This window comes from Petaurus breviceps, unplaced genomic scaffold, assembly GCF_028583685.1.
Source record: "Petaurus breviceps papuanus isolate PSGF00001 unplaced genomic scaffold, PetGlider_PUasm1.0 688, whole genome shotgun sequence".
Taxonomy (NCBI): domain Eukaryota; kingdom Metazoa; phylum Chordata; class Mammalia; order Diprotodontia; family Petauridae; genus Petaurus; species Petaurus breviceps.
In genome coordinates, this window is record NW_027186457.1 from 22,431,044 (window position 1) to 22,443,030 (window position 11,987).

The 11,987-nt window shown below is 39.3% G+C and overlaps 1 protein-coding gene across 1 annotated transcript in view; it reads right to left on the minus strand.

Moving 5' to 3' along the window:
• ERICH6 (glutamate rich 6) overlaps positions 1-4,671 on the minus strand; it is a 44,708-nt gene extending 40,037 nt beyond the window's left edge. The window contains exons 1-2 of the mRNA XM_069104413.1: positions 4,451-4,671; positions 2,189-2,258 (exon numbers count right to left, since the gene is read on the minus strand). Of these exons, the coding sequence (XP_068960514.1) occupies positions 2,189-2,258; positions 4,451-4,604 (224 nt within the window). The 5' untranslated portion in view covers positions 4,605-4,671. The remainder of the gene's footprint in view (positions 1-2,188; positions 2,259-4,450) is intronic.
• Between the last annotated feature and the right edge of the window lie 7,316 nt (positions 4,672-11,987).

Consider the following 11,987-nt stretch of genomic DNA (forward strand, 5'->3'; position numbering starts at 1 on the left):
ATTACAACACACAAGGCAGGCAGGTGCTTATAATGCACAAAATCCATACTTAGTAAGCACTTAATGGAAATTTGTTCAATTGGATTGAGTTGAACATGTAGGAAGATACAAGGTAGACATTATTTTTGTGGATATACATATTTTAATGCCAGAAAATTCTGTTTTCTGTGGCACGAAGGCATTTATTTTGTAGTTTAAAAAGTGTGTGTGGGGTGGGGGGAGGGGACTATGTCATAGTGAGGATTTCAACTTGCCTACGGCTCACAGATGCCTTATTCTAGGTATGTTTATTTCCCAGTTAGGACCATCTAGAATTACTGGCATTGTTGGTGGTGGTGGTCTTTCATTCTGGAAGGGAACTTGCGACACGCAACTTGTGACTTGTAAGTGAATTGGATTTAAGTGAGGCAGGGTTGTGCAAAGTCATCAGCCTCACTCTCTCCTCCAGAGTCATCTGACTCCAGTGGCTAGACCTAGGTCAGGATGACTGGCAATGACCCAGGTTGTAGTGGGAAACCTTGGTCTTTTTAAGCTAAGGTCTTTCCCAGGCCTCAGTTTGTCTGAGGAAGCATCCATTTGGTGATTTAAGGATAAGTCAGAATTCTCAAAAGAATCAATCTGGGAGAGGGAAGATCCTCAGATATCAATAACATTGAAGAAAAAAATGAGATGCACATACCATGGAACCATGGTTTTGGCTAGCACATTAGAGATCAGAGAGATGGTAAGGGGAGGCCATTGGCATACAGAACCATCAGGGACCTTGAGGCCGACTACCTCATCTTTTGTCACTTTGAGCTAAGGTGCTGGTGCCAAATGTAAGTTCAGACTGGCCCTGGAGAACTGATGTCCAGGCATGTGCCAACCCAGATCCTGTTTCCATCTTCTTTACTTTCTCTATCATCAGCTCCTTGGTGCATGGACAGAGAAGCTAAGGGAGACACTGGTCTGCCTTTCCCTCTGCCCCCCTCCCCTCAATATCCTACCCTTGGTTATAACAGGATCCTAGATGGTGAGATTATTCTCAGTTGACCTCTACTGAATAGAAGATCTCTTTACTCTGCTCCTCTCCCCTCCATTATCTCTAACCATCTTAGCTTTCCCCTTCCCTAGTTCAGATCCTTCTCTGCCCTTCCCTTTCCCTACACCCTCTGAAACCCCCACATTATTTATCCTGAATCTTTTCCTCTCTCACACTTTCCATTCTGGATCTCAAGAAATCCTTGTTCTCCCCAGAAGATACAGAATTTCTAGCCATCATTTTCACTGAAGATCATCCCTTCTTGCTATCCATACTGAAACACCATGCTAGGAGGAGTGGACGTAGAATCTGCTTCCCATTGCATCAATTTCACCTTCCTTTGCTGCCAGCACCCTGCAACTTCTTCATTTTTGAGGTTCAGAGCATCTCTCAACAGTAGCAGTTCTCAAAATGTGGTTCAGTGACCCATAGGTGCATTTTGGGGCATCCAAAAAGTCAAAACTATTTTCATAATAATAAATATTCTAATATCTAATGTGGATATAACCCTCATAAACAAAAGCTCTTTGCAGAGGTCTCTAATAATTTTTAAAAGTGTAAATGGGTCCTGAGACCCCAAAGATTGAGAGTCACTGTATCACCCATTTGTTGTTGAAATGCACCAGCTTCCAGTCCCTTGTCCTCTCCTCTTTTAAGTTCAGTACCTGACTCAGTCTTTCTCTTTTCCCCATCTCTAGGACTTCACTATGCACACGAATATTCCCTCAAACATCTTGGCATCTTGTTTCACAGACCTCTTGACTGCCTGCCAGAAGTAAACCTGTTTTCTTTCGATTGTTATGACCCTTGCTGCCTAAACTGCTTAGGTGACATTTGCACCCTCTTCTGAATATTATATATATATATATATATTATATGTGTATATATATATATATATATATATATATATATATATATATATATATATATATATATACATATATTTGTCTTCACTACCCCAGCTAGAGTATCAGCTATTGGAGGGGCAAGAATATATCTTATTCTTTGTACTTCTTCCCCATAGGGATCCTACATTGTGCGTCCTCTGTAAATAATTTGCCAAATGAATTTTCAAAATGACAATTTGTCTTACTGTACTGACTCGCACCCTGCATTTTACTCTCCAACTAAAAATGAAATGAGAACTTATGTTGTTTGTTTTCTTACCTAATTGAATCATAGGAGGAAGCCGAAATTTCCCTCTTAAATGTCCCGAGTGCCCTGGGAATACCACCATCTGTGGAACAAAATGTATTTTCAATTCTTCGGGGTTTCCTCCCCCTTCTCTTTTGAAGAAGTGTCATTTAGCTTTGGAGGACAGGCGAAAGGATGACCACCCATGACTAGGACTAGAGTTAGAGAATAAGAAAACTGGGTCCTAGGCTAAGTACAAGCATGGTTTTGTTTAAAAAAAAAAGTTTGGCTATAGCAGCAGCACAAGTAAGTAGAGGATCTTCATGAAGCCACTCTTCTGAATCCAAGAAAAGGCACTTTTTGGAGGGGGTGGGGGATTTCTGCATGAGTCAAACTGAAAGCAGGGGTAATTTAAAACATACTACTTTATATTTGTATAGTGAGTTACTGGAGAGAGGCAATGTGGCATACAGAATAGAAAAAAAAAACACTGGAATTTGTTAGCAGTGATAGTGTTTGAATCCTGCTTTTTTTTTCTTTTTTGGAGGGGGGAAAGGGGGCAATTGGGTTTAAGTGACTTGCCCAAGGTCACCCTGTTAGTGTTAAGTGTCTGAGGTCGGATTTGAATTCAGGGGTCCTCCTGATTCCAAGGCCAGTGCTCTATTCACTGCACCACCTAGCCACCCTTGAATTATCCTCCTTACCAACTTCCTACCATCTGAATGACATTAGGTAAATCACCTGTGTAATGGGGGTAGCACCTACCCTATAGGATTGTTGTGAAGGTCAAATGTGGTAATATATGTAAAGTGCTCAGTAAACCTTAAATCACCCTATCAGGGGTTCTTAACACAGGTATATTGGCAGTGGATGTATTTCTGGAAGTATATGAACTTGTTTGGAAAAAAATACATTCTTATTTTCATTAACTTTTGGTTTCCTTTGTAATCCCTATATGTTTTATTTTATGCATTTAAAAAATAATTTTGAGAATGGGCTTCACCAGACTGCCAAAGGGATCCATGAAACACAAGTTAAGGACCCTTGTTCTAGAAAATGTAAATTATAGTTAGCCAGACCCTTTATGGTTTACAAAAGCTTTCACATGATCCTCCCCAAAACCCTGTTGGGAAGGTAGAGCAAGGATTATTGTCCCCATTTTACTGCCGAGGAAACTGAAGTTCAGAGAGGTTTGGAGATTGGAGAAAAATTTGAATCGTAAAGCTAACTCCTTTATTGATTTTGAAAAGATTGTTGTTCACTCATTTTATGTTGTGTCTGAGTCTTCCTGACCCCATCTGGTGTTTTCTTGGCAAAGATACTGCAGTGGTTTGCCATTTCCCTTCTCCAGCTCATTTTATAGATAAGGAAACTGAAGCAAACAGTGTTAAGTGACTTGTTCGGGGTCACATAGCTAGTAAATGTCTGAGGTTAGACTGGAACTCGGGAAGATGAGACTTTCTAATTTCTTTGGAAAGATGATAAATGTTCAAAATAAGATATTCCCCCCCCCCCCCCCCCCCCCCATGCTACCCCCTCCCTCAAACTCTCCCTACAGTGCAATGGAGTGGAAGGCTTCTTTTGAACAGTCTCATGGGCTGAGAGATTCAGAACTAGAATCTTAAAGATCATCTAATTCAACTCTCATCTCATACACAGGTGAAAACGAAAACTGAGAAATGAAGTCATTCTTCCGCATTAAGTAGATAGAACTGACCCAGCAATTTCAGGTCTTCCACCTTCAGAACCAGAACCCTGTATGGTGGGTCCTTTTCTGTTTCCCCAGAGATGAAATAGAGAATGACAAATCGCCAATCCAAAAATAGGAAGAGGCAATAGGTTTGTAGTGGATAGGGCTGGGGCGACTTGGGGTCGGTCACCTTTGACCCATGCTGGCTGTGTGACTTTGGGGAAGATGCTTAACCTCTCAGCGCCCCAGGACGGCTAAGTCTCTATATGTTGTAGAATACTGACAGATCTGCATTGATGGCGGGGGTACAAATGGGTGTAAAACTAAAATAAAAACAGTAACAGCGTCCTGATCTGAGAGGGCGAACTCAGATTGCCTAAATCCAACCCCTTATTTTAATAGGAGGAACCAGACCCACAGACGGGGGACGGTCTGCTCAGTCCCACGGCCAGTGGCGGCAGCACCGTTAGAGCCCAGGTCACCAAACGGGCTGCTCTTTCCACAGCAAGCACCTCTGGACGTAAAAGTATAAAGGGAGAAGGGGAGACGCAGGGATGGCGAGCGAGCCCCGGCCCCCGGCGCCCCGGGGGTGGAGGCGCAGGTACTTGTCTGTTTGCGGAAGTCCTCGGACGTCGCACTGCTGCTATCAGATGTTTGGCTGCTTCCGCTGAGGGCGTAGTGGCTGCTGCTGCTGCTGTCCGCGATGCCCAGGTTGTCTCGAGAAGGCGCTGGGTTCTGGTCAGGACCGGAGCTGGCCATGGTCCGGGCGGGGCTTCCCCGGCCGCGCGCTGGCTCCGGAGGAGCGCGGCGGACGGGTGGGTGGGTGCGAGGGGGCTGGGCCTGCCGGCGGGGGCGAGAACACGCAGCGGGGGCTGGACTCCGGTGCGCGGAGCGGAGCGCAGCGCAGCGCGTCCATTAATGTTGTGCGTTCCGTGTCCAAGGGCAACTGCCCGTCTGGGCGCGGAGGGAGGGCCTTCTTTGGAACGCTCCCTGGACTGAATGGGCCTGCACCGCCTTCTCTGTCCCGGACCTTCTCCTGGCTCTCTTTGGTGCCTTCCAGCTGGGGCCCGCGCGCAACCTTCTCGTATCCTGCAGCAATCCCAGATGCACAGAGCTCTTGGTGCAGTCTTTGGTCCTGTGCTCTCCAAACACTCACTCAGCCTTGCTCCTCTAACGGGGCAGGCCGAGGAAAAAGGAAGGCCAAGGGAACAGAGCCAGCTGTGCCGAACCAGGTTAGAGGGACCTTAAGAGATCTGCTCCAGTGCCTGCATTTCTACGAAACCCAGCAGAAATGATTTCTCCAAGGTCATACAGCTAGTAACTAGTAGAGTCAAATTACTTTAATTCAAATCCAATCCTTCAAAAATCAGTTTTTGAAAGTTAAACTAACATCTATGTTCATTCCCTCCCACCCACCCCCACCTCCCCAGGTCTTGCTACTGCTTTTCTGTACCTTTCCTCCATCTATCCCCCAAAGATTTAAGAGACTTTCTTCCATTTACAACATCTACCAGTCCTTGGGCCAGTTAATCAACCAATAAATAAACATTTGGACACCAACATCTACAGAGCTAGATGAGCAGCCCTGAAAGCCCTCACACCAGATATGCTAATCCTCCCTAAATCACACACACACACACACACACACACACACACACACACACACACACACCCCTTTGGTGTTCACTTTGACCCAACTCTCATCTGTGGCTCCAAGAAGCTGTAGCATGGCAATTGGCCACACCCTGGCAAAACTATCTCAGAAGATGGGCTAAAGCAGGATGAGGGTAACCCTTGGGCTCCTAAGCCTGCTGATGAGTTAGGGTGATTGGAATGATGACCAAAAAGCTATAAAACTGTGCATTATCTTTTGACCCAGCAATATCAGTTCTAGGGCTGTATCCCAAAGAGATCATGAAAGTGGGGAAAGGACCCACATGTACAAAAATATCTATAACAGTTCTTTTTGTGGTGGCAAAGAATTGAAAATTGAAGGGATGCCCATCAATTGGGGAATGACTGAACAAATTGTGATATATGAATGTAATGGAATATTTTTATGGAATATTTATCTGAAAACTGCCTATTCATATCCTTTGACCATTTATCAATTGGGAGATGACTTGGAGTCTTAAAAATTTAACTCAGTTCTCTGTATATTTTAGAAATGAGGCCTTTATCAGAGACACTGTCTGTAAAAATTGTTTCCCAGATTTCTGCTTCCCTTCTAATTTTGGTTGCATTGGCTTTATTTGTACAAAAAAAATTTTAAATTTAGTGTAATCAAAATTATCCATTTTGCATTTCATAATGTTCTCTATCTCTTTTTTGGTCATAAATTCTTCCATTCTCCATAGATCTGATAGGTAAACTGTTTCGTGCTCTCCTAATTTGATTAACTTGGGGTGAAGATTTCCCCCAAGCATGTGAAGACTGGTGGAATGGGCAAATAAGAACAATTTGTTCCAAGGGCCAGGAAGGTGGCTGAAGTAGGCACTATGAATCACTGAGAACTTGGTCAAGCATCATAAAAGCCAAGATCATCCGCTGCTATCCTGGGCTATTGCCAGGCTTCTTGACTTTTGTCTTGCCACTGGATTTTGATGACTCTGGAAGAGAGTGAGGATGATGATTGTGCAACTCTGCCTCATTTAAATCCAGTCCATGAGTAAGTCAAGACATCACTCTGTGATGTCATTGGCTCTCTTGGAAAACAAAGGACAAATAACAACAAACAAGCATTTATGTTTTTAATTAATTTATTTTTAGTTTTCAACATTCACTTGTTTTTTTTACTATTTTTTTTGGAGGGGGGAAGGCAGGACAATTAGGGTTAAGTGACTTGTCCAAGGTCACACATCTAGTGTGTCGAGTATCTGAGGTCACATTTGAACTCAGGTCCTCCTGACTCCAGGGCTGGTGCTCTATTCACTGTGCCACCTAAATGCCCCATAACACTCACTTTTATAAGATTTTGAGTTCTAAATTTTTCCCTCTTCCTCACCTCCCCTCTCCCCAAGATGGGATGCAATCTGATATAGGTTATACATGTACAATCATATTAAACATATTTCCACATAGTCATGTGGAAACATTTCGAACATAGTCATGTTGTAAAGAAGAATCAGAACCAAAGGGAAAAACCACAAGAAAAAAAGAGGGAGAAAAAATAGTTTGCTTCAATCTGCATTCAGACTCCATGGTTGTTTCTCTGGATGGGGATGGCATTTTCCATCTTTAGTCTTTTGGAACTGTCTTAGATCATTATATTGCTGAGAAAAGCTAAGTCTCCCAAAGCTGGTCGTCACACAATGCTGCTGTTATTGTGTACAATGTTCTCCTGGTTCTTCTCACTTCAGTCAGCATCAATTCATGCAAGCCTTTCCACATTTTTCCTGAAGTTTACCTGCCCATCATTTCTTATGGAACAAAAACAAAAAAATAATCCATTACATACATACATCACAATTTGTTCAGTCATTCCCCAATTGATGAACATCCCTTCAATTTTCATTTCTTTGCTACCACAAAAAGAACTGCTATAGATATTTTTGTATATGTGGGTCCTTTTCCCATTTTCATGATCTCTTTGGGATACAGCTCTAGAAGTGATATTGCTGGGTCAAAAGAAATGCGCAGTTTTATAGCTTTTTGGTCATCATTCCAAATTGCTCTACAGAATGGTTGGATCAGTTCACAACTCCACCAATAATGCATTAGTGTTCCAATTTCCCTACATGTACTCGAACATTTATCAGTTTCCTTTTTTTATCATATTAGTCAATCCAGTAGGTATGATCGGTAGCTCAGAGTTGTTTTAATTTACATTTCTCTACTCAATAGTGATTTAGAGCATTTTTTCATATGACGATAGATAGCTTTAATTTCTTCATCTGAAAACTGCCTATTCATATCCTTGACCATTTATCAATTGGGAGATGACTTGGAGTCTTATAAATTTGACTCAGTTCTCTGTATATTTTAGAAATGAGGCCTTTATCAGAGACACTGTCTGTAAAAATTGTTTCCCAGATTTCTGCTTCCCTTCTAATCTTAGTTGCGTTGGCTTTGTACAAAAAAATTTTAAATTTAGTGTAATCAAATTATCCATTTTGCATTTCATAATGTTCTCTATCTCTTCTTTGGTCATAAATTCTTTCATTCTCCATAGATCTGACAGGTAAACTGTTTCTTGCTCTCCTAATTTGCTTATAATATCACCCTTTATGTCTAAATCATGTACCCATTTTGACCTTATCTTGGTATATGATATAAGATGTTTGTCTATGCCTCGTTTCTGCTGTACTATTTTCTAGTTTTCCCAGCAATTTTTTTCAATTAGTGAGTTCTTATCCCAGAAGCTGGAGTCTTTGGGTTTATCAAACAAATTGCTATAGTCATTGACTACTGTGTTTTGTGTAACTAACCTATTCTGCTGATCTACCACTCTATTTCTTAGTCAGTGCCAAGTAGTTTTGATGATTGCTGCTTTATAACACGGTTTTAGATATGGTAGATTAAGGACACCTTCCCTTGCATTTTTTTTTTATTAATTCCCTTGACGTTCTGGGCCTCTTGTTCTTCCAGATGAATTGTGTTATTTTTTTTAGCTCTATAAAATTTTTTTTGATAGTTTGATTGGTATGGCACTGAATAATAAACTGGTTTAGGTAGAATTCTAATTTTTATTATATTACTCTGTCTATCCATGAGTAATTTTTTCCCAAATATTTAGATCTGACTTTATTTATGTGAAAAGTGTTTTGTAATTGTGTTCATATAGTTCCTGGGTTTGTCTTAACAGGTAGGTCCCCAAATATTTTATATTATCCACAGTTACTTTAAATGGAACTTCTCTTTCTATTTCTTGCTGTTGGACATTGTTAGTACTATTTAGAAGTGCTGGTGATTTATGTGGGTTTATTTTATATACTGCAACTTTGCTACAATTATTTATTATTTCAAGTAGTTTTTTAGTTGATTCTTTAAGTATACCATCAAATCATCTGCAAAGAGTGATAGTTTTATGTCTTTGTTGCCAATTCTAATTCCTTTGATTTCTTTTTCTTAGCTCTTACTGTTAAAGGTAACATTTCTAGTACAATATTGAATGACAATGGTGATGACAGACATCCTTGTTTCAGCCTGACCTTATTGAAAATACTTCTAGCTTATCCCCATTACTTACAATGCTTACTGATGGTTTTAGATAGATGCTACTTATCATTTTAAGGAAAAATTCATTCATTCCTATGTTCTCTAGTGTCTTTTTAATAAGAATGCATGTTATATTTTGTCAAATGATTTTTCTTGCATCTATTGAGATAATTTGATTTCTATTAATTTTTTTTATGGTTATGATCAATTAAGGTGATAGTTTTCCTAATATTGAGCCAGCTCTTCATTCCTGGTATAAATCCCACTTGGTCATAGTATTTTATCCTTATGTTAAGTTGCTGTAGTCTGTTTGCTAATATTTTATTTAAAATTTTTGCATCTATATTCATCAGGAAAATTGGTCTATAATTTTCTTTCTCTGTTTTGGCTCTTCCTGGTTTAGGTATCAGCACCATATTTATATCATAAAAAGAATTTGGCAGGACTCCTTCTTTACCTGTTTTTCCAAATGGTTTATATAGTTTGGGATTAATTGTTCTTTAAATGTTTGGTAGAATTCACTTGTAAATTCATCTGGCCCTGGAGATTTTTTCCTTAGGGAGTTCATTGATGGCTTATTCAATTTCTTTTTCCAAAATGGGGTTATTTAAGTATTTTATTTCCTCTTCTGTTAATCTGAGAAATTTATATTTTAGTAATATTCATCCATTTCACTAAGAGTGTTCAATTTAATGGCATACGGTTGGGCAAAATAACTCCTAATTATTGTTTTAATTTCCTTTTCATTGGTGGTGAATTCATCCTTTTAATTTTGATACTGGTAATCTGGTTTTCTCATTTCTTCTTTTTTTTAAAATCAAATTAACCCAATGTTTATCTATTTTATTGTGTTCCCCCCAAAAAACCCAGCTTAGTTTATTAGTTCAATAGTTTTCTTAATTTTGATTTTATTAATCTCTCCTTTGATTTTCAGAATTTCTAATTTGGCATTTAATTGGGGATTTTAAATTTGTTCTTTTTCTAACTTTTTTAGTTGCATGCTGAACTCATTGATCTCCTCTTTCTCTGTTTTACTCATGCAAGCATTTAGAGATATGAAGTTTCCCCTAAGACCTGCTTTGGCTGTGTCCCATAAATTTTGGTATATTGTCTCATTATTGTCATTCTCTTGGGTGAAGTTATTGACTGTTTCTATGATTTGTAGTGTGGGCCACTCATTCTTTAGGAGTATATTATTTAGTTTCCAATTAATTTTTAGTCTATCTTTCCTTGGTCCTTTATTACATGTAATTTTTAGTGTATCATGATCTAAAAAAATACATTTAAAATTTCTGCCTTTTTGCATGGATTGTGAGGTTTTTATGCTCTAATACATGGTCAACTTTTTGTGTAAGTGCCATGTACCACTAAGAAAAAGGTATATTCCTTCCTATCCTCATTCAGTTTTTTTCCAGAGGTCTACCATATCTAATTTTCTAAAATCTCATTCACATCCTTAATGTCTTTCTTATTTATTTTGTGGTTAGATTTATCTAATTCTGGGGAGAGCTTGAGGTCCCCCACTAGTATAGTTTTGCTGTCTACTTCTTATAACTCATTTAATTTCTTCTCTAAGAATCTGGATGCTATACCTCTTGGTGTATATATGTTTAGCAATGACATTACTTCATGGTCTGTGATGCCTTTTAGCAGGATGTAATTTCTTTCCTTATCTCTTTTAATTAGATCTATTTTTGCTTTTGCATTGCCTAAGATCAGGATTGCTATCTTTGCTTTTTTAAAAATTCAGCTGAAACATAAAATATTCTACTCCAGTCTTTTACCTTTCTCTGAGCATATCTCTCTGCTTCAGATGTGTTTCTTGTAAACAACATGTTGTAGGATTGTGGTTTTTAATCCATTCTACTACCCACTTCTCTTTTATGGGAGAGTTCATCCCATTCCCATTCACAGTTATGACTATTTACTTTGTCTTTTTCTCCATCCTATTTCTCGTCCCCACCCCTATTTATGCTTTTCTCTCTCCTTTCTCCCTTTCCCTCCTCATTATTGTTTTGCTCTCATTTCCTTCAATTATGAAATTTAAAAAAAACATTATGAAAAGGGCTCTCCAGGCTTCACTAGCTGCCAAAGGGGTCCATGGCACTCAGAAAGCTTAAGAACCCCTGGACTAGATGGTCTCTTCTAGATTTAACATTCTGTGGAAGCATGTTCACCTCTCTTTGTGTCTCTGTTTCCACATTTGTAAAATGAGGACATTGGACTAGATGATCTCTAGTTCCTTTCTAGCTTGTAATGTCCTAAACCCTAATCCTAATACAGTGTAGCTGAGTTACCACAACCTCATCATTCACAATGCCTGGCATGGTATTACAAATTATTATAATTTAATCCTCCTCATAAATCCTACTTTGATGTCTCATTATGACCCTGCTTCTTGAAAGAGATGCCAACAGAGGACAAGCCCTGGCAGGTTTTACCATGCTGAAAAGGCTTCAAGTATGGCCCTGAGAACAGTCTGTTCTCCATGTACAGTTTTGCTAATCACAGAGAGACATGTTACTAGGAGGTAAAGTGCTGATGAAACATTTTTTGACCATGGCAACCCACAAAATAGAAAATTTTAAAAAATCATTTTTAGTTTTGTGTGGCCCCATTATGACTCTGGACAGAGAATTTAAGAATTACATAGTTATTAGATTGTCAAAAATGTTTATTTTATGTTGGCAGTCTAAATATGAAATCCTAGTCCAATGAACAGTAAGTAGACATATTGCTGAAGGAGCTGACCCATATCAGTCTTCACCTTCTTGTGAAAATCAGATGAAAGCAGAAGTGGAGTGAAAGCATAAGTGAAATTAGAAGCGAAACCATAGCTAAAAGGGACTTGGCAAAGCAGATTGTATTGTGAAACCCAAAGCTACAATAAATGCTATTTCATGGTATGCTTGGTCATATGTTGTAGTACTAAGGATATATATTTGCAAAAAGACAACCATGAAAATAATTTCAACTTATACACCA